The 22,411-nt window shown below is 41.4% G+C and overlaps 1 protein-coding gene across 1 annotated transcript; it reads left to right on the plus strand.

Annotated features, from left to right (window-relative positions):
• The first annotated feature begins 16,189 nt into the window (after window positions 1-16,189).
• Window positions 16,190-21,906, plus strand: LOC134451757 (uncharacterized). The gene is made up of 12 exons (XM_063202157.1): window positions 16,190-16,199; window positions 18,397-18,451; window positions 18,890-19,045; window positions 19,489-19,606; window positions 19,952-20,002; window positions 20,133-20,210; window positions 20,408-20,464; window positions 20,664-20,723; window positions 21,037-21,089; window positions 21,180-21,302; window positions 21,428-21,592; window positions 21,741-21,906. The coding sequence occupies exons 1-12, from the start codon at window positions 16,190-16,192 to the stop codon at window positions 21,841-21,843; spliced, it is 1,029 nt and encodes a 342-aa protein (XP_063058227.1). The 3' UTR covers window positions 21,844-21,906.
• The last annotated feature ends 505 nt before the right edge of the window (window positions 21,907-22,411 follow it).

The following is a 22,411-nucleotide window of genomic DNA, read 5'->3' on the forward strand; positions in this document are numbered from 1 at the left end:
ATAATGCATAAGCAATGCTTACCAAGTCCTTTGTTAGTGTTTCGGAAAGCATGGAAATGTTTTCACTTAAAAGGTTCCCCAGATATGCGTTAGTAATGCGTTGAAACTTCTTGGTAATGCATAAGCAATGCTTATCAAGTCATTCGTTAATGTGTTGTAAAGCCATAACAGGTTTTCACTTTAGATCAGTTCCCCAGATATACTTACTTAATGAGTTTTAACTCCTTGATAATGCATAAGCAATGCTTAAGAAGTCATTTGTTAACGTTTTTGGAAAGCATGGAAAGGTTTTCACTTTAGATCAGTTCCCCAGATATACTTAAGTAATGGTTCGTAATTCCTTGATAATGCATAAGCAATGCTTAACAAGTCATTTGTTAACGTCCAGAAACATCCATGAGGGGCAGTCACATGAGCCTCAACTTAGGCCTAGGCCTACTGTTTGCCATGCTACCAGTCATCACACACTAACCATTACAAAAGGGTTAAATAAGACTTCACTGATGCTAAAGCAAGAGTTTACAAACCGTTACCATACATGCCTAATAGTACTTGTTAATGGTTAGGTGGTAGGAGACAACAAAGAGATAATGTTTTTTTCATAAATAAAGGTGGGTTATCAGACATTTTAATGATGGTTTACTAATGCTTATCAGAAAGTTAAATCACCATAGACGAATGATTAATTAACAGTACTTAATAATTTCACAGAAATACATAATGACTGACTCGTGATTCACTAAGGGTTAACTAATGCTTAATTTTGTTTAGCGAGTAGTTACATCAGCACACACTAACCATTTACTAACGGTATTAGTTAATGGTTAAGAAATGAGAAATAACACATACATAACGACTTACTCGTGATTCACTAAGGGTCAATTAATGTTAAAAATAAGGATTAACTAAGGTTTAACTTTGCTTAGCGAACCGTTACATCAGCACACACTAACCATTTACTAATGGTAGTAGATAATAGTTAGGAAATGAGAAATAATACTTACATAATTATTAACTCGTGATTCACTAAGGGTTAACTAATGGTAAAATAAGGCTTAACTAACCCTTAAGTAATGCCTAAAAAGGGGTACTTATTATAAAGTGTTACCGGAAAAATAAGTGAAACGCGACAGTTGTTTCGACAACAATGGCCACTCACATGGACTCACTCATCAACATTGACATGTCATTTTAACGTGCAAGGCTATTTTTAAAAAATATATAAAACCACTCCATCAGAGGCCTACACCGATGGCATAGCTCCCGGTGATTATTTGTGTAGCAAGGTGGGAGAAGTCAGGTCGTGGCATAGCCATCCAATCTCTGATGAAGTTCAATTTAAAATCTTTAAAAGGCAGATTTTGCTGAAAGCATCCCTGTGTGACCCCAGAAAATGAAAACCAAATCAAGAAAACCTTTTTTTTAATTTTACTACTGTTTAAAAGACTATTGAGATCGACTCGCTCCAAACGTTCTCCCAACAGTTGACGGAACCTTGCACGAGGGAGAGTATCTGCAGACCTGCCCTGACTGCCTCCTGTTGACGGACGTCTCAACTGAGGATGGCGTTGTGTCCAAATTCCTCTATCTAAACAGTAAGATCGCCATTATAGTAAAATTTGCTTTTAGAGACATGATTTAGCATCTTCTGGAGTGTATTTGGTCCTAGAATACTAAGTGTTAAATATAAAAATGTGTTAAAAATAAGTGTTGAATTAACACTGCCGTTTTTTTTACTGTTTAAGTACTACTTAACTGCCTTTCCAATGCAATAGAGCCCTCAACGCTTGGTATATTCCTGAATGTCACTATGGGATTTTTTATTTACTTATTTTTTTGATGTAAGAAAAAAACAGTATCAAAACAACAAAACACCACATTCCCCACCTTACTATTGCACAATCTTTTGTGTTCAACCTTTCAGGGAGGGTGGGATCCACCGTGACAGAGGGTGAGCTGGAGACCGTGAAGAAGCAGGCACAATGTCTGGGAATAGCCCCGACCATCCACACCTTTGCAACAGGTTGGGGCTTACCTGAATCATTCCCCAGACTTCTATAAAGTAGAAGTAGAAGTGCTCTGACAGAAGTAGGCCTACTTACAACGCTAGTGATATGATATTAGATGGTTTCAACTTTGTAATATCATGCAACTAGTGTTGTAATTACATCTGTAGGAGTAGCCTACTTCCACTTTACACAAGTCAGATCATTTCTATCATAAATCTGAGGTTGACATGACATTTTGCAACGAGATCTTGTTTACGTTCCATTTTTCTTTTGCAGATGTAGACTATTGTCCTTTGGGAACAGAGGACAAAGAACTATAAAATCAAGGGCATGCAAGGAGTTGATAAATGCAGACACACTGTTTTATCTGCACATACCCGGCATGTGTGTGTCTGCATATGCCTGACGAAGATCCAGGATGATCGAAATGTTGCAGTTTTAATTCAATCAACTTTTTGCAGACCTACCTTCTTCAACTGTCTGACACTTTTTGTTTGGCACCTGCAACAACTGACTTTGAATGTGCGCACCCTACCCCAATCTGACTGCATGTGTCAAAGAAACACAAATGCCTACATGCCACTGTCAACCAAAGTAACTTCTCCTTAAATGCACCACATACTGTATGATATTTGAGTTACTGTAGCCTCTTACTGCAGATGGGCCCGTTGAGCACCCTATTCACTCTTTGCTGAAGACACTCAAAAACTTAATAACAACTGTAGCAAGTTGGATTACCAGGCGGCAGGTTATTCAACTGAATGGATGAGAAGGCAGTGTGTCAAAAATAGATTTCTTTAATTATTATTATTTTTTTTTTTACTTTGGTTGAATAAATATTAAATATGGATTTAAAAGTGAAGTTGCTTTGTTTTCTGTTTCCCTTTTTTATAGTAGACCAGCAAACAAAAGTAAATAAGAAAATAAATGGACAGAAAAGGGTTAACAAAAATACATACAATTTCCCCAGTGAGGTCACATGACCCACATGACACAAGGGCTGAGATGGCCAGGTACACTACCACCTAGTACAGTACCCACACAAGCGGTGAATCGATTCTCAAACTAGTGCACTGCAAATCACACCGATCAAAAGGCCAGGGACTATCACAACTCTATGTCAAAATCGCCTTCACACAGACACGCATTGGACTTCTACGGTCTCTGTTATGACACACGCACGGCAAACAGGTGCAAACATGCAAATAGGAGGTGGGAGTACTCTTGGCCAACCTCAATCTCAAGTGGAGCTGGGACAGTGGGTAGGTGGGGGTAAAGGAAAAAAACAAACATAGAAGAAGGAGTGGTTCTCTCACAACCAAATTAACACAAATATCAAACTGAAATAAAACACTGGTGGCTCTCACTTCACAAACACTACAATAAAAAAACAGATATGGGAAAGATGGGCAGCACAGGATGTTCACGTTCTACAGAGGACAGAAAATCTCATTTAACACACGCATAGCTGATATCCCCATACAACATAGGCTATGATGCCAGAGGCGTATTGGCTTGAGGAAGAGGCACAGCCACAGCATAAGCAGCATGGTGCCAGTGCCACACAGCTCTAGCAGCTGTAACATCAAGCTACCGGCGCTGCGAACACCAACACCCAACCCAACTCCGCATACTGCATACTGCTCACAAGCTTACGCTAAATGAGTGCCCTTGAGTAGGCTTCACATAAATAGAATTGTTGTGTCCTCTTAAGCCACTAGGTGGCATACGGTAGCCTTGATCCTCAGAAGAAGATACTCCACTGAAGATACCGGTCACGTACCCTACTTGCTCCTGCTTACGATGTAATATTTTATACTATGCTCTTACTTTAAGTTAAGTTTTATATTATATACTACAACACCTCTTCCTTGCTACCCACAAAACACAACATAAATGCTCAAACAGATATTAAGTACCTTCACAATGGAACCACAGTAGGCTCAGGAGGGAAAGGCCACACATTGCATTAGCCTACGCATATTTATATGTACCTCAATTGACGTGGAGACCGCACGACACCGGCCAGCCACACAGAGAGTGATGCAAGGAAGAAACGACGGCACACGGCAGGGAAAGCCGAATGCTACTGTTCACAGCAGGTCTCTCAACGTCCAGTGCCCACTACAAACCACAGGAATTGGAGGACAAGGAGAGCCCAGTGCCCACGCTTACAAACCAAGGGAATTGGAGGGCAAGGAGAAGCGGAAACCCGTCTCACTTCCTAAACGAGGAAGGGTAATTTAGAGGACATACAAACTCCACGTTGCAAACAATGTGCTTAAGTGCGAGGAAAAGATGGTTTGCGCAGAAATACATACAATGGTTCAAATTGAAGTCTGGACACACATGTTGCAAGCAATTCCTCTTCCACACTTCCGTCCTACTGGTGGTGAGAGGCCCAGAAAGTGTAACTCCAGAGGGTGCTGTATGGTAGGCCTACCTGTCCATTGAAAGAGCTGCAACTCCACCATGTTCGAGTCCAGATGAAATAGCTGATCTTTGGTTTTGTGAAATTGCCCATGGTGAGAGGCACAGGCTCAAGAAATTCTCAATGCGGTTTGTTTGCTCTTGTCCAAGATCACATTCATTCCCCCTTGTTTATTTTGGACGGGCTACTATTATTACCAGGTTTCCTAGAGGGATTTGGTTACCCAGGTGAACCAATGATCCTGACCCTTTCTCTTTGTCTGTGTGTCCGCCCGCAGTGTTTTGGGTCGCCTGTGGGGCGGCGCCAAAACACACAATATCCCGTGAATTTAGCATTGGGCAGGGGCCAGGTTGCCGTCTCTGACTACTCTTGCTTCCCTTGCTTCCTTTGGACAGGCTATTGTTTACTCTGTGCTTCCCGTGGTTCTCCCAACTCCTACAGTAAACAGATGATCTGCCCCTGCTGTCTGTGCAAAAAACAGAATGGCTTGCTTGCCAAATCTTTGTGTTTTCTTGTCCTGCACCCTCCAAAATACCCAGTCTGAAATATCATGACTTGAAAACACATGAAAGTGGTTCCGTTTCAGGTTTTAAAAAGCATTTATTAGCCGTTGTTAAATTGGCTTTTGTGAGGTGGGGGGGGGAACCCTTCGCTCATCATCAATACTATCCGGCTTTTTGTTTTTTACATCACCCCATCAGGTTCATACATGTATGTATTTTTAAAGTGAAGTGAAAAGTGAAAGCCCAACTGGGAAACTCCAACTCCCATTGTCATTGTGACACAGCACTCCACAGCACACAAGTGAACACTGCACACAACAAAATTCCATTCATGCCTCATCCGTACAAGGGGGCAGCCCCCAATGGCACCCGAAGGGGAGCCATGCGGTGGTATGGTACTATGCTCAGGGTCCCTCAGTCATGGAGGAGGATGGGGGAGAGCACTGGTTAATATCAAGTTAATCAGAATGCAAACCTCTTATTTCAGCCGTTAGTAGGCTATACACTGTAAGTATCTTAGCTACTTCATGTGTTTTTGTTTGTAACTATAATAGGCCTACAACTAATGTTTTATTTTGAGACGTCTATTGTGCTGGTAAAAGCTTTCCCCAACACTCTAGAGTGGCCCAGTAGACCTAGCCTACGCCCTTCATAGGTTATTCCATGAGCATAACGCGTTTGTCTCTTCAAGTAGGCCCTAAAGGTTTTTACCAAATTTAAAGCACATAGCCTAGTGTAACTTTGGCAGAAATCAGTCCTGAATTCGGGTGTGCCTCCTGCAAATTATCTCTGGTTGCCACTACTATGCAGGGTCTAAGCTTGGCAGGCAACACTCTGAACTACAAGTCTAGCACCCTAACCACTTACCCACGACTGCCCAGTCAATTGGGAGGGAAAGTAATCTCATCGCCCCCTGCTGGCAACGTTCCAAGCCCCTGCAACAAATGAATGGGTTTTTTCTTTGAAAAATTACATCTCGGCCCTGACGACGAAGTAGAAGTAGTGTCAGTCATATTATAGGCATGTTGGACCGTTTTATCGAATCAGGTGGTAAAATGTTCGGTTTTTCACTGATCTGAACTGATTTTAATATTCTTTAAAAAGCTAATACAGAACTACACTGACTGGCATGTGTGACGTGTTTACTCCATGTAATTAGCATAGCCAAATTAGCATAGCCAAACATGAGCCAGAGAGGTGGTTACTTGTCACCACAGAAGCCATCATATCTACTAGAGAAGTTAAAACCAAATCAAAATGGTCGCGTGTATATATGTGTAATAAGAAGACAATGTGGAAGTCACAGGATTACAAGAATGTGAAGATATGCGAAGAACTTGCGTTCATTCGCGTTCATTTGTTTCTCTGTGTTGTCAACGAGGCGCGAAGCACAGCATGCTGGGAGCTGTAGTCCGTTTCCGACCAGATTGGCACAATTTCTATTTTTCTTAAAAGGGCAAAAAATGACTCAAGATTTTCACAGGTAGTAGTTCATCCTATTGTGTACGCTGAAAAATGTATCTGGTGTTATAGTTCCTAGTCATATCTTTGTGGGATTTTTAAAAAAAACTAGTCTATGGGAGTTTCAATAGGTCCACCTTGGTGTTTGGAACGTAACCGCTAGGATCGCTGTTTTCCACTTTCCCTCCCAATAGAGCTCGAAAGTGACGTCACTTCCCCCGATTTCATGGGACCTCAACGGCGTTTTTAGCCGAAAATCGTAGCATGTAATCCAATGGCGGTATTAAAATGGCATTTCGATCCCCTTCGAGTTGTGCCACGAGCTCCATATATGTTGTTTCTGATATTTTTGCCTAATTTTTCGTATGAACCCCTAAACTTTTTAGAAAGCTGTGTTTCTTCACATTTTTCATGCCGACGGCCTCGGAACAAAACATTGATACTTCTGCTTGAATAATCTTTATCTATCCTCTTAAACAGCATATTTGGAGCCCAGCGCATATCATGACTGAGATCAGAAGATATTTACTCGCTACCATGTTGTTAGATGGTCAACTGAGGTCCCGTGAAACGCGGAACTAAGGGGCGGGACTTTCGAGCTCTATGGGTGGTGTTTTGAGTCATGTCCACCTCCACCCCCCTTCCTATTTGTCACTTCCTGCTTCTGACTTTATGTCAATCTACATCCATAAGAAATATCTCCGTAAGAAATATTTTTGTTGTACGGTGTTTTTTGAGTTTGCATTTGTGTTTCCTGAAATGTAAGTTTGTCTCAGAATTTGCATGGTGAGTCGAATCGGCAATCTTTGGACTACAAGTCTGACACCCTAACCACTTACCCATGACTGCCGTCAGTAGATGGTGTTTTGACAAAGAATGGCTACGTGTAGGCTACATGATGTTTTTAAGTCCGATTTAATAAATGCGATTTAAATAGATCGGATTAAGAGTTATTTTGCGATGTGTATACATGGCACTTTCACTTAAATCTGATTAAACGTCTGGGGAAAATAAAGCATTGCGATTGGACTGAGGACGCACGTGCTGAGCGAGCCAAATAAGGCACGGGGGCGTGGTCCAATGCCACCAAGATGCAGGTCATCTTCCCCACGAAAATAGTTGCCTCAGGCGGACTGAAATCACATTTCCTCCTTTCTCCCTGGATCATTTACAATGCTACATTAGCTACCCTGTTAGCATAGAAAAACGAGTGGTCAAATGGTAATGTGGAGTAACTTTGTTGTGTTTCATTACTTCGTGGGGCACTTTTACATCAATATATGGAAGCCACAACATTTATAGTCACTTAGGGACTTTAAATTAAGCAAAACTTTCATGTGAAAATCAATAGGAAGTGCCGCCATGTTTTTCTCACTGGCAAAGAGCACGGTCTCTTGGCGCCATTATGTGGTCAACGAGCATGCGTGAAACGACTGGATTTATAGAGTTCTTCAGCGTTGACGTCAACTTGTATGCGGCGTTTGGACTTCCGGTTCTATGGCGATTTTTTTTACATTGCAACACGCCATAGAGATTCAGGTTTGGCAAAAATATAAGTTGCACGCCAACAACGAACATTAGCGTGTCCCCGCATCCCTTTCTCATTAGTGGAACGGATCGTATCATCATGTTGGTGTATTCACATGTTAAATCATGACGATTTTAATTCAATATTGCTAACCCCTTTCTGATCATTAAAACTTCCGAACTACATACTTTCCTTTGGTTGCCATGGGTACATCCCTCCGCACGTACATGCCGGCGCCGCTTCTGTAGTCGCCAAAAGTTTCCGGGTTTAGCATATGGACGCAACATCGTATTTATGTTGAAGTTTGACAAAAAATGATCAACCATGTCATACCTACAGCCTATTTTTAACACCCTCGACAGTTTGCGGGGGTTCGCTAAGCGCGTGCTTGCACTCGGAGCTTATTTGAAACTGGCCCCTATTCATTCCCAATGGAGGCCGGAAGCCGATACGAACCAGGAAGTCCTTAAATGCTAACATGAAAGACTACAATCTACTACATGCTTCCACGTTACTGAAGAACTCTATTGTAATTCCGAATAAAAGGTTACATGACAGAGGAACGTGTTTAATCGGATTTAAAAGAGGATTAAACCACCCACTTTAATCGGACTTAAGTTTAAATCGGAAGAAACTTGTTCGGTAGGCCTAAGTGTTTACATGATATTTTTAGAGTGGAATTAAGTTTTAATCAGATTTAAAGTGTGTTAAATCGGACTTAAGTGTCTCATGTAAACGCATAGACTGTGGAGCTAACAGGAAGCGACAGCTAGTACAACGACGTCCCATAGCAACATTTGGCCCCATGATTTTCGTGCGTGGCCGCCATTCCAGAATGAACATCGGACAAATTACATTGGAATGCATTGAGAATGTATACAGGATTTCTACATAATATGGTAAAAATAAATTGATGTAGCTATAGCAAATTTTCATTTATGAATGCTTATACCATCCCATGTGTTTTTTCGGCACAATCAGTGCAGAAGTTAATTATGTATAAGGCTAAAGTTGCCAAAGTAGCTAGCCATATTAAACAGTCAATAGGGGGCGTTTTGAGTCAAATCCACCATCCTGGAATGAACAGGTAGTCACGTACGCCACTCTGTTATGACCAGTGGCCATCTAGGCCTAATGCTAAAGTTAGTACAATATGGCTAGCTACTTTGGTAACTTTAGCCTTATAGATAATTAAGTTCTGCACTGATTGCGCTGAAAAAACACATGGGATGGTATAAGCATTCATAACTGAAGAACTTGCGATAGTTATATCGATGTAGTTTTACTGTATTATGTAGAAATCCTGTACACATTCCCAATGCATTCCAATGTCATTTGTCCGATATTCAGTCCAGAATGGCGGCTGCGGCCGAAAATCATGGGGCCGAATGTTGCAATGGACGTTGTATTGAGTGTCGCCCTTGTTAGATCCACCTTCTTTGGTAGTGGTATTTTGGTAGGCTAATGGTACTTTGTATTTTTTTGTAAGCGTGTATTTTAAGATTTTGTAAAAAAAAATCAAAATTGTTCATGTGTTTTATATAAATTGTGTTTTTGTCAGATTATTTTTTTTAAAAAAATGTTTAGGCCTATTGTGGATTTGTGTTGTTTTTTTACATTTAGTAATGTGTTTTATGAATAGGAATTTGTTTGTTTTTTAGTAAGTGTGTAATGAAAATATAATTTTGATTTCAAACTTGTTAATGTGCATCATAAACTATTTGCACTTCCAGGCTTCCGTACAAAGGCCTAATGGATGTTGCACAATAGCCTGAATGCTGCTAGCTTCATTGTCCCAGTGTACCACATTCCATCCTCTGATGCTTACGCAACAGCTATCAAGTTCTGATGATATAAGGAGGGAGTGTGAGAGGTTGTTTTCTTCATTTTTCCTGTCGTCTAAGAAGCAGCACCATGGCTCTTCTGTGGACCATCTGTATGTGTGCACTCCTCTCCGTGGTGCTCTCTGCCTCTCCCAACTGTGAGGAACTGATCAAGCCTCTGGACATGACAGATCCAACTGTGGTGAGATACCGAGATCTCAGGAACACAACAGAGAATTATTGTGTATTGCGTACATGAAACAGGAACTTGTAGTCTCACAGGACACCAACTACAGCATATGCATGATTTCTCTCCCTTTCCAATTCCTCTCTCTCCCTCTTTTTGACGTGTGTGTGTGTGCGTGTATGCTTGTGTGTGTGTGTGACCAAAAAGATTAATGGGAAGTGGGTTTTAGTTGCTTGTTTGGGACAAGCGTCTGCAAAATGGCAGGCGTACATGGACAACCTCAGCAGCTCCTGGGGGGAGATGTCCGCTTCGAGTGAAGATGGCAAAGTTCGTGTGCGATGGGCCGACAGAATGTATGTTTTCAAATCACTACCAAAGTAACATATAAATGCATTTATAAAATGTGATCAAACTATCTAGAATACACTGTGCTGTGTTAGAAGTTTGTGCAAGAATGCCTGATTACATTTAAATTGTACATTGCACAATATAGGCCTACTACCAGAGACGATCTATAGGCCTATGCAATGAGAATCTTTGCTACTACACACTGTTGCACCATTTGATATCCAATACAGATGCACTATGAAGTGAAACTACTTGTCTTCTCAGGGCCGGGCAGTGTATTGTTGGAGACTTAGAGAACCAGCTTTCTGGCAATAAAGTCAGCAGCATGTGTACGTATCAAACATGTGTATACTTGTGTTGACTTTGAAGTTTGTCATGTCTTATAATACCTTTATGCTTAATCACCTCAGGATTGTAACAGTGTAGCATGACTGACTCTATAGTGATCTCTAGCCTGACTCTCACCAGACCCTTGTGTATTTCCGCTCAGCTTTGAATCCTCATGTGGAGGTGTGGAGGACCTCCGGATTCACTCTGCTCCCAACCCAAAATGCAGTAAAACCAATAGTAAGAATAGTGGAGAAGGGGAAAATAAGTGAAACGCGACAGTTGTTTCGACAACAATGGCCACTCACATGGACTCACTCATCAACATTGACATTGTAATTCTTTAAAAGATTTTTTGGGGGGCTTTTTATGCCTTTATTGTGACAGGCCAGTTACAGGGGGACAAGAAATGAGTGGGGAGAGAGAGACGGGGAAGTTTCGGCAAATGACACGGGCCGAAATCGAACCTGGGTCACCGCCATAGTCACCCAGTGTCCTACTGTTAGGCTACGGCAAGGCTGACATCTGTGATTTTAACTGTATTTTCCAATAGGTTAATTAGCAGGCAAATGTCAGACAAATGTTTCACCAATCATGTGCAAGGCTATTTTTTAAATAAAACCACTCCATCAGTGAACTACACCTATGGCATAGCTGCCGATGAATATTCGTGGAGCAAGGTGGAACTCATTTATCTGGCAGAAGTCAGGGAGGTCATGGTATAGCCATCCTAATGTCTGATGATGTGACAATCTAGATTTTACAGAGAGCATCTGAAAGCATCCATGTGTGACCTCAGAAAATGAAAACCAAATGAAGAAAACTTTTTTGGGAAAATTTGACTTCCAAAATCAAGAAAAACAATTCTCATTTCAAACGTTCCCTCAACAGTCGACGGAACCTTGCACGAGGGAGAGTATCTGCAGACCTGCCCTGACTGCCTCCTAATGACGGATGTCTCAACTGAGAATGACATTGTGTCCAAATTCCTCTTCCTATCCAGTAAGATTGCCATTATAGTACATTTTACGCTTACACGTCGAGACACGATTTAGCATCTTCTGGAGTGTATTTGGTCCGCAAATACTCTCTAAGAGTTGAATTAACACTGCATATTTTTTTTACTGTGCAAGTACTACTTAACTGCCTTTCCAATTCAATAGAGCCCTCAACGCTTGGTATATTCCGGAATGTTATTATGGGAATTGTTTTTTAAATTTTGATGTAATAAAAAGACTGGATCAAAACAACAAAACACCACATTCCCTACCTTACTATTGCACAATATTTTGTGTTCAACCTTTCAGAGAGGGTGGGATCTAACATGACAGAGGGTGAGCTGGAGACCGTGAAGAAGCAGGCACAATGTCTGGGAATAGCTCCGACCATCCACACCTTTGCAACAGGTTGGGGCTTACCTGAATCATTCCCCAGACTTCTATGAAGTAGAAGTAGAAGTGCTCTGACAGAAGTACTTACAACGCTAGTGAAATGATATTAGATGGTTTCAACTTTGTAATATCATGCAACTAGTGTTGTAATTACATCTAGTACTTGTACTTCCACTTTACACAACTCAGATCATTCCTATCATAAATCTGCGGTTGACATGACATTGTGAAATGAGATCTTGTTTACATTCCATTTTTCTTTTACAGACTATTGCCCTTTGGGAACAGAGGACAACCAGAACTAGACCAAGAACATTCAAGGAGTTGATAAATGTAGACACACTTTTTTAATCTGCATATTATCCTGCATTATTTCCACACCCGGTGTGTGTGTGTGTGTGTGTGTGTGTGTGTGTGTGTGTGTGTGTGTGTGTGTGTGTGTGTGTGTGTGTGTGTGTGTATGTGTGTTTGCGTGTCTGACTGCATGTTACACATACTCCTCATACACTATGACATGAATATTGTCAAAGAAACACAGATGCCTACATGCCACTGTTAATCGAAGTAACTTAAATGCACCACATATGATGTCTGTGTTATTCTAGCCTCTTACTGCAGATGGGCCCGTTGAGCACCCTATTCACTCTTTGCTGAAGACACTCAACAACTTAATAACAACATTGCTATGACAATGCAGAGAGTCTTAAGCAACCGATTAAAGGGACAGTTTGGTCAATTTCAACATGCAGTTGTAATGCTCACACTACCCTGGACTTGTCAGTGCCTGAGATTTTTTTTTCTTCTTCTTCAGCCGTTTCCGAGATCCTGGTCATTGTAATGGGGGCAGCTCTTTGTTTACATTTCAAAAAAACATTTTCATTTATTCCCAAAAACATCCAAAAGGTTATAAAACATCAGCAGACAATTAGCAAACAGCAGTACCTTTTGGGAAAATATTTGGAGTTGGCCTATGCTTCATTTTTTAAAAATGTAAACAAACGCTGCCCCCATTAGAATTGCTCATATCTCGGAAAGGGTTGAGCCGAAAAATGTGGCATCACCAGGTACTGACAAGTCAAGGGTAGCGTGAGCAATACAACTGCATGTTGAAATTGACCAAACTGTCCCTTTAAGTGTTCATCATCATTTTGGTGACGAAAAGGTTATAACAGAGGCTCTGCGCTACAGGGTTAAAGTGTAATGCATGCAAAATATTCCTACTGACATGCAGTCATCTGAAAGCCATCTGAAACATGTAGTGCAGTACCTATATGATGTAATGCACTGCACACACTACATGTAATAAATGCAGTTTGGAAAATGGTGTTTAGTATTGAATATTTTGAATTGTATTCTTGTGAATGAACATAATAACTTAGTAAGTTCAGTCTTTTACATGTAAAGTCATGTTTGCAGATGGTGTGCGCAGAACTACATACAAAATTGAACTCTGGACACATGTTGCAAGCAGTTCCTCTTCCACACGGTTAGTCCTACTGGTGGTGAGAGGTCCAGAAAGCATAACCCCAGAGGGTGCTGTGGTGCAGAGGGCTAATGTGCTGTCCATTGAAAAAACTACAACTCCACCATGTTCAAGTCCAGATTGGTTCATTTCCTCACCCTACCCTGTCTCTCCCGCCCACTCATTTTTTCCCCTACGGTCCTCCTGTCAATAATAAAAGCATAAATTGCTGGGGTGAAAAAAGCTTTTGTATAAGAAAGCAAAAGTCCTATTCCATTTGTGCCAGCCAATGAAATCGCTGACCTTCCGTTTATTGTAATTGCCCATGGTGAGAGGCACAGGCTCAAGAAATTCTCAATGCGGTTTGTTTGCTCCTGTCCAAGATCACATTCATTTCCCCTTGTTTCTTTTGGACAGACTATTATTACCAGGCTTGAGGGGTTTGGTTACCCAGGTGAACCAATGACCCTGACCCTTTCTGGTTGTCTGTGTGTGAACACAAACAAAAACGTTTTCTATTTCTTGATTAGCCTACTTATTAATCATCAATCAATCACCACCATCAATCCACATGTAGGTGAAGGATTTGTAAAGAATACAGCATTGCAGAATGGAACCCACACTGCTATGGTTATCCAAACGTCTGCAGGGGCAGGGAGGGGGTGCTGACAGAACACTGCTGATACACTCGGGACTCACTAATTCGACGCCCTTTCGGTACTTACGCCTTATGTCCCCTAAACCTAAACCTAACCCTAACCTTAACCCTACTTAACCCTAAACCTAACCCTAACCCTAACCTTAACCCTAACCTTGACCCTAACCTTGACCCTAAACCTAACCCTAAATTGCTTGTTTGAAATGTTTGATTACCATGTGACAGTAGGCTACCGAAAGGGCATCAAACTAGTGGGTCGCTAGGCAACAGTCGGGCAATTCAAGTGAATAGGCAGCGTGAAAATGAATCTATTATTTTCGTGAAGACTTTACGAAAGGCGGGCAATAACGTGAATGCACCACGAAAATTAATATATTATTTTCGTGAAGACTTTACGAAATGAGTGAGATACGGTTGGAATAATAGGTCTACAACTAAACTTTTATTGGGAGTCATTTATTGTGCTGGTAAAACGCTTCCCCCAACACCCTATCATGTGCCCAGTAGGCCTATAGCCCTCCACAGGCTATTCCATGAGAATAACGCGTTTGTCTCTTCAAGTAAAGGTTTTTACCAAGTTGTGTAACTTTGGCCAGCCTGATCTCCAAAAATTCCGTGCTCCTGGACACGGATGTTAAGGACACGAAATCCGTGTCCAGGAGCACGGATTTTGCCAAAATGCCGTGCTCCTGGACACGGAATTGTTTTCCGTGCTCCTGGACACGGAATTGTTTTCCGTGATGGGCACACGGAAGTGCTTTCTATCTATTACCACAGTGTGTAACTCTATCATTAGAAAATACATACCAAATGCTAATCCTAAACATAATAATGCTATAGCAATTTAAGTTGTGCCCTGACCAAAACATTCCCTAACCTTAACCTGTCATTAAAGACATATTTTTGAGAAATACCTTTTCCAGTTGGTTGCTACGCTATCAAATTCATATAATGAATGAAAGAAAACTAGCTGTGAGCAGACCAAAACAATCCCTAACCCTAACCTGTCAGTAGGAAATGTTTTTTTTGAGAAAAAAATATTTGAAATTAGAAAAATCCTGAGAAAAAACAAGACTGTGGAAACATAGAGCTGTGGGAGTAGCCTATAGAGAGAGCACTTCTCTGCGTCCATCACGGAAAACAATTCTGGACACGGATTTTGTGCCCTTAACAGCCGTGTCCAGGAGCACGGATTTTTTGGAGATCATGTTGCTTTGGCAGATAGGCTATCAGTCTTGGAATCGAGCGCGCCGCCTGCAAATTATCTCTAAACTACGAGGGACGTTGCCACAGGGTAGCACGCACAGCTTGGCAGGCGTTCCTTAAATTTGCCAACTTTCTTGTATTTCTAGTACTTGCCTAACACTCTGGAGCCCACAAAAATAATATTAAAGGACTACCAAATCTTACAGAACGATGGACTGAATTAGGCTACAAACTGGATTGCGTTTTTTTTTTTCTTATAGTCTTAAACACTCCAATATTCTGATGACTCTTTTGAGGTCTAAACTTTAAAAAGAACAGCTTACCCCCGTTTTGCTATGTCATCATATCTAGTAGCCTAAATAACTTTGTGCATTGAACATCAGGGTATGAAGGAAAGACTAAAAATAATGTAGGCCTATTTAATTGTTGGTGTCCATACGAGAAAACGGCAATAATGCGACAGAATGTCACTGAGGTATCGCAGAGCGCTGTAGGCCTACAATGCTAATTCCAATGATGCGTGTGATTCATATTTTTTTTCTCCTTGTCATCATTCACAAACTTTCATAACAATGTGATTTGATATTTTAGAAGAAGAGAAAATTAATACAATTCACATTTTGATATTTCATAATCTGAAGGCGGGGAGCGCAGCCCCGGTTGGAGGTGTTAATACAGCCACTCCAGAAGTGAGTTTGTGGAGCTCCTGAGCGCTCCCTCCCTCTCGAATTTAAACCCTCCTTAGTAGGGCATTTCGATAGTAAACTCCACAGGATATAAAAGCATGGATTAATTTCCTTATTTAGATACAAAGTCTTTTAATGTAGTTTACAATTCGATCTCGGAATGGGAACAATGGCTGATGGTCAGGTTGGGGGAGCTAAAGTGCCCCCCCAATCATGCACTTATGTTGGATGGCAGTTATGGTGACTGAATAGTCGAAGTATAGGGCTTCTTTTTGACTGCTTTTCATGAGATGAGAGACCAATAGGTCAATGTCTTGTGCAGCCACTAATTCAGAATTAGAAAATATAGGCTACGTAATGGTGCTGATCAATAGAATTTCGCTGTCCAGAGCTGCGTACATCTTCTGATATTAGGCCTATTCTGATGTCATAATGTTGACGCGTGCATTCGAATTTTCCACTCGGAATGTATGTTGCCGACAAAGACCCATTTTCAAAAAAGATAGTGAATGGATAGCACCTAGACCTACATTTCTTGGCAATAAAATGCAAAATAACGCGGACCCAGGTGGTCCACCGGATTTGACAGGACAACCACCCAAGTGCTCAGTCAATTTTGATGGCAACCCTGCTGCTCACCCCGTGGAAAAAGGTTTGTGCATCTAACTGAATAATGAACTAGACTTGACAGAGTTGCGTGTGTTCTGAATAAAGTAGGCCTATGTTGTTAAGTCGGATGATAGGCCTATAAGCTAGGAATGTTCCCCGCACCTGTTATAGGCCTAATACTGGGTTGTTGTTTTTTTGTTTTGTTTTTTACCCGATGGGTCACAATTGGACGGTTTGCTGGTTCTCAACCTTATTTTAGCAAACGTAGGCCTATTAGTAAAATAGACTTAGTAAAATAGACCTCAATAGAATACATGGGTTTTTGTTTATAAACACAGTGCTGTGAGGAGGGACAAGACACTGGCAGCGAATCACGTGAAGTACTTTTTTGACCGACAGCTGTTTCCAACAACCAGAGGTCGAGTTGTGCGCAGCCAGGGTCGCGCAGCCAGGGGAAAACAAAAAATTAGAACCTGTGTGGGGTGCTGTGGCGCAGCGCGCTAAGCCCCCCACACTTGGGCTTGTATGCCCATGGGGACTCCGGTTCGAGTCCGGACAGGGTAATTTCCCAACCCTACCCCATCTCTCTCCACACTCACTTCCTGTCGCACCTTCACTGTCCTAGCCGAAATAAAGGCCCAAAAAGCCCATAAAAATATCTTTAAAAAAAATAATAAAAAAAAAAAATTAGAACCTATCTATAGGTTGAGAAACCTATTGAGAAACACAAGATCACAAGCCATACAATGGGCTATTGTGGATTATTGACATGGCTATTGGGTAACACCAATCACATTGAATAAGTAAGGTAGGCTATGTCATTTCGAGCTAACATTGCTTATGATTCTCTTCAGTTGGGTTCATGTGACCCATCAATTATGTTCTACTCAACCCAATTCAACCTTATTATTGTTAATATTATGCATGCAATAAGTCTTATTCAAAAATCAACACTGTTTGTGTTGCTGGCAAATCTATCATACTCAGCCATAAGGTCTACCTATAACGTGATACTTCACGTGAGACCTGTGAAATACAATAATTTACGTAATAGGCTAAACTTGAAGAGCAATACAAACAGATACAGCACAAGCTATGTGGCATTGTGTTTTTATTCTGTTGAACTTGCCATTTAAAAGAGTTTAATTTCTGTTTGCCTTTTATGCAAAACACCCTGAAGCTGCCAAGGCTGCCAGTTTCTTCATATCATCTAGATCAGTGGTCAGTGGGGGCCCGGGACCCCTGGGGGGCCGGCCATGAATGGGTGCTAGGGGGGCCGCGGCAAGTTGGAAGAAAAAGTATAGTAAAACAACACAAAATAATAACGAATAATTAATGTACTGTAGCCTACACCAAATATAAACAAAAAAAATAAGCTAAACAATATTCCCATTAGATAAGAGTTTCATTATAATAACATGTCACATCTCTGAATATTACTACTATTATTGTTATGTTATTCATACCAATGGACCACTGACACACAGACAAAGCATACGATTATTAAAGGGCGGGCACAAAAAATAGTGAGGCATGACCCATGTAAGGGGAGCCTAAGATGGAATCTATGGGGCGCCTTATCACGATAAAGTTTGGGAAACCATGGTCTAGATATAATCTGTTGCCGTTCCTCCAACTCCACATAAAAAAGAAATTCAATAGCCTATAATATTCAGTTACAAAATGATAAAATGAAGACATCGAAAGATGCATGTAGCTAGCAATAAACTGCACTAAAATGTTTTTGTTGTTGTTTATTTTTGACAGAGAGGAAGGCTTTCCTCACTGCGGAGGAGGAGGAGATCTGGGCCGCCAATGACTTGTTAGTATCTTTTTATTCACTATTATTTACTATTCATTTATTAAAGCACAATTAGTAACAATTCAGTTTGATGATGTGTAATATGAATTTGATTTGAATAATTAGTAGTAAGTAAATGGGCAAAATGGGTGTGGTGGGAGTTGCCTGATAAGGCCTCCCTCAAAATACACCAAGAATGCACGAAATACACAACATAGTAATGCTATCTACTTAACATGCCTACAGTGTACGCAGACTATATATAACATGGCACTGAAGGCACCAATGGTGTAACAACAGAGCAATATCTAACATGCCTACGTAGCCTCGCACATGGTACTACTGAAGATACCACTGATACACAATATAGCAATGCTACGTAACGTATGTACAGTACATGTAACATACAGGTATAATGAATGGCACCACCAGTGGTACTAATGTTCACTAATATTGCAGGAACACCACCCGCAAAAACGAGCTGGTTGGCCTGTTGAAGTCCAGGACTCGGCTGCTGGAGACCAACGTCCATCTTCAGCAGGCCCTCAACGGCGCTGAGGACGCCTGTGCCCAACTGGAGGCTTCAAACAACGAGCTAAAGACCCAGTTGAAGAGGTGAAATCTCACGGCTGTCTGTAACATTATGTTCTCAGTTAGAAAACAAAGCAGGCATGTTCTATGGCCGTGGTTGTATCAAGGTCTCTATTCAGGGTGATTATGACGACTCTGACTGTCATTCAGTTTGACAAACCTGCTAATTAATATACCTGCTGCATGCATCATTTAGTTACGGAAATAAGAACTCACTTCAGGCTCTTCTATTGTATGATTATTGACTAGTTGTATTTCTGGGTCTGGGAAGGTCCACACATTAAAGCATTTTAAGTCTACTGTATAGTTGTGTATCATCTACTTAGTTGTGTAGGCTACTGCATATCATATTATCATCTTATAATAGCTTATGTTAGCCTGAGTATCCGTGGTCAGCAAGCGAAAGTATTGAGCCAGCGCAGTCACTACGGAGGATGATACTCAGGCTAAGCTTATGTCACTTGTAGTTCACAGGTGTCCTCAAGAGCCATTGAGGCGATGAAGCTAGAGATGGACGAGGCCAAGACCGCGCTCAGCCAGAGCCTGCAGAACCTCGGCAGCAGCCAGGCCAAATACATCCAGCTGGTGAGACTTGCTATGGGGGCAGTAGACCAAATACATCCAGCTGGTGAGACTTGCTATGGGGGCAGTAGGCCAAATACATCCAGCTGGTGAGACTTGCTATGGGGGCAGTAGGCCAAATACATCCAGCTGGTGAGACTCGCTATGGGGGCAGTAGGGCCAGCTGCTGTATCATTCTGGCTGTATTGACAAATGTTGACTATTGACAAAGCAGTAGGCCTACTCCATCTCAATACAGTGCACAGACATAACGCTACTGCATGCAATGCTCAGGCAGATTTGCCTAATTATGTGGTGTTCCACCATCATCGTCTCACTCTGTCATCTTTTATCTCATCATGTCCACAGCAACGGGAGAACAAGGTCCTTAAAGAGACTGTGGAGGCACACAACAACAAGGTAAAACACAGATGGAAAACAAACCAACAAAATAAACAAAGAAAGAAACAAACAAACAAAAGTATGATGATCATTTTCTCCTTTATTCAAACAGCACGGGATTAATCTCAAATTGTGCTTCACTTTACAGGTGTCGGATATTTCATATCAGCGCCGGATGGACAAAGAAACAATGGCACTCCAAAAAACTCAAATAAAGGCCTTGAAGGTATTATTATTATCATCACCACCACCACAACTCTCTATGTGCGGCTCTGCACCACCATAATTATCATTATTATCATTATTATATATATTTTTTTTAATTATCATTATTATTTTTTTAATGATAATAATAATAAAATAATAATAATTAGTCTATGGCCTTGGTGCTGATAGCGTACATATCGACACATATTTTCACAGGCAGAACTAAGAGGAGCAATGCTCACCATTGGTCAGGATGGCCAAATGATAATGGAGGTAAGTAATGGCTATCTTACACGTGCATATCATGTATATCAACAAGCATATAAAAACACAAGAAATATACATTGAATTGAACTACTTTAGCCACACCATAGCACTTTTTTTGTGTAGTGAGGGGCACCAGCAGTAACCAATCGTGATGTTTACTATTATGTTTACTTATCAACAAATAATTATTATTTTTATTTGTCAGAGAAATGCCCAGATAAGAGATCTGGAGGTGGCTGTGGAGGAGTTGAGGGCCATCAGAGAGGTATAAGTGCAGTCTATTCCTGTTCATAACCTATTATACCACTTGAATCTACTGTCATCTCAATCTAATTGTTATGTAGCAATAGCAATAGCAACAGCAACAGCAGGATTTGTATAGCACAGTAGGCCTACTGTATCATATTGTCATCCAATGTGCTAGAGAGAAAAGACAGACAAGAGAGAAGAAAAATATATTGCAGAAAGTATTACAGAGGGCAGATAACTAACTGATTGAAGGTAGTTGAACATAGAGTTGTTTTTGATTTCTAATTTATTAATTTATTGTCTAAACTTCTATCTACTCATCGCTATAGGTTCAGAAAGAGAATATCCATGATCTGAAGGAGGAGCTCGAGTTGGCCTTGATGTAGGTATCTCTTTCTCTCATCTGATCTCACACAGTTTGCTCCAGATCAAACAAGATCATGAATAAATTGCTCTTTCTCCTCACTTTCAGTCATGGTGGTGGCAGCACCATGGGGCATGATGGGTCAATATCAGTTGGCGTCAACCATCTGTCGCTGGCACAGGAGCTGATGAACGGTTCCCTGGACCTGGAGAACAGCAAGCCAATCAACGAGTAAGCTATGCTGCTCTATACTACACCCTGCCATTTAAATATTAATCAACTAAACTATTGATCTTCAGACTGACTTGAATACTTTTTGATTCTCTCATGTGATCTGCTTCTCACCGCCTCATCAGCAGCAGCAGCAGCAGCCAATTAAGAACAGTTTTCATGGAGACCAACGCCGAGACGGCCACTGCCCACGTTGAGGTTCCTGCAATGCAGAGGGCAGAAGCGAAACACATGGATCTCATTGCAGTGGGATCTGGCCAGGCCAAAACCAGCAGTGACCACAACAACAAGTATGCTACATATTAGATCTGAGCTTATCCATCTTTTTTACTAAATTATTGATCTATAACTTATCATAATTGCTGCTAATTCATGTTTTTTTTCCACCTCTGTCTGATCTTGTGTGATGTGCATCTACTTCACTTCCTGCTAACCAAGTGTGCTTCAGGTGGAGAAGAGCAGCAGACCTTTCCAGACGGCTCTATTGGTCACAGGGGTGATTGGAATCGGACTTTTCACCCTGTGGAAGCTGAAATCATAATGCAGCACCTCCATCCCACCCCACCCCAACCACCAGCATCTCTCTCTCTCTCTCTCTCTCTCTCTCTCTCTCTCTCTCTCTCTCTCTCTCTCTGTTACTACCTCCCACCACCACCACCATCTCTCTCTCTGTCATCTACCCCTCCCCCCCTCCATTTAAAATGGTCCTTGTGGGCCATTTAAAAATTATTCTGCCCACCCCCCACCCCCCCCACCCCGCCCCATTCCAAACGGCCCTTTTGTGGCCCTTATGTACCCCCCATGCCCCTCTACACCTCCCTTGCTATCTGCAAAAAAATACTATGAAAATTACCCCACCCCCCTTCAAAACGGTCCTTGTGGCCCCTTTGTCCCCCCCCCCCCCCCATTTAAAAATGGTCCTTGCGACCCCTAACTGCAATAGCAGGGGGATTCCCCCCCCCCCCATTAACCCTTGTGTTGTGTTCAAAAGCTGTTGTTCGCCGGTCATTTTTGACCCGTGATAGAAATAAATAATAGTCATAAAATACCTAAAAAGACTAGTTCCCATCAACTGTTTTCATTTCATAGGTAGCTTAGTTTGTATTAAT

The sequence above is a fragment of the Engraulis encrasicolus genome, chromosome 7, assembly GCF_034702125.1.
Source record: "Engraulis encrasicolus isolate BLACKSEA-1 chromosome 7, IST_EnEncr_1.0, whole genome shotgun sequence".
NCBI lineage: Eukaryota > Metazoa > Chordata > Actinopteri > Clupeiformes > Engraulidae > Engraulis > Engraulis encrasicolus.

Coding starts and splice junctions, on each gene's coding strand:
- LOC134451757 (XM_063202157.1), top strand. Junction 20,211..20,407: donor CTCAAATAAAGGCCTTGAAG/GTATTATTATTA, acceptor ATATTTTCACAG/GCAGAACTAAGAGGAGCAAT. Junction 20,465..20,663: donor ATGGCCAAATGATAATGGAG/GTAAGTAATGGC, acceptor TTTATTTGTCAG/AGAAATGCCCAGATAAGAGA.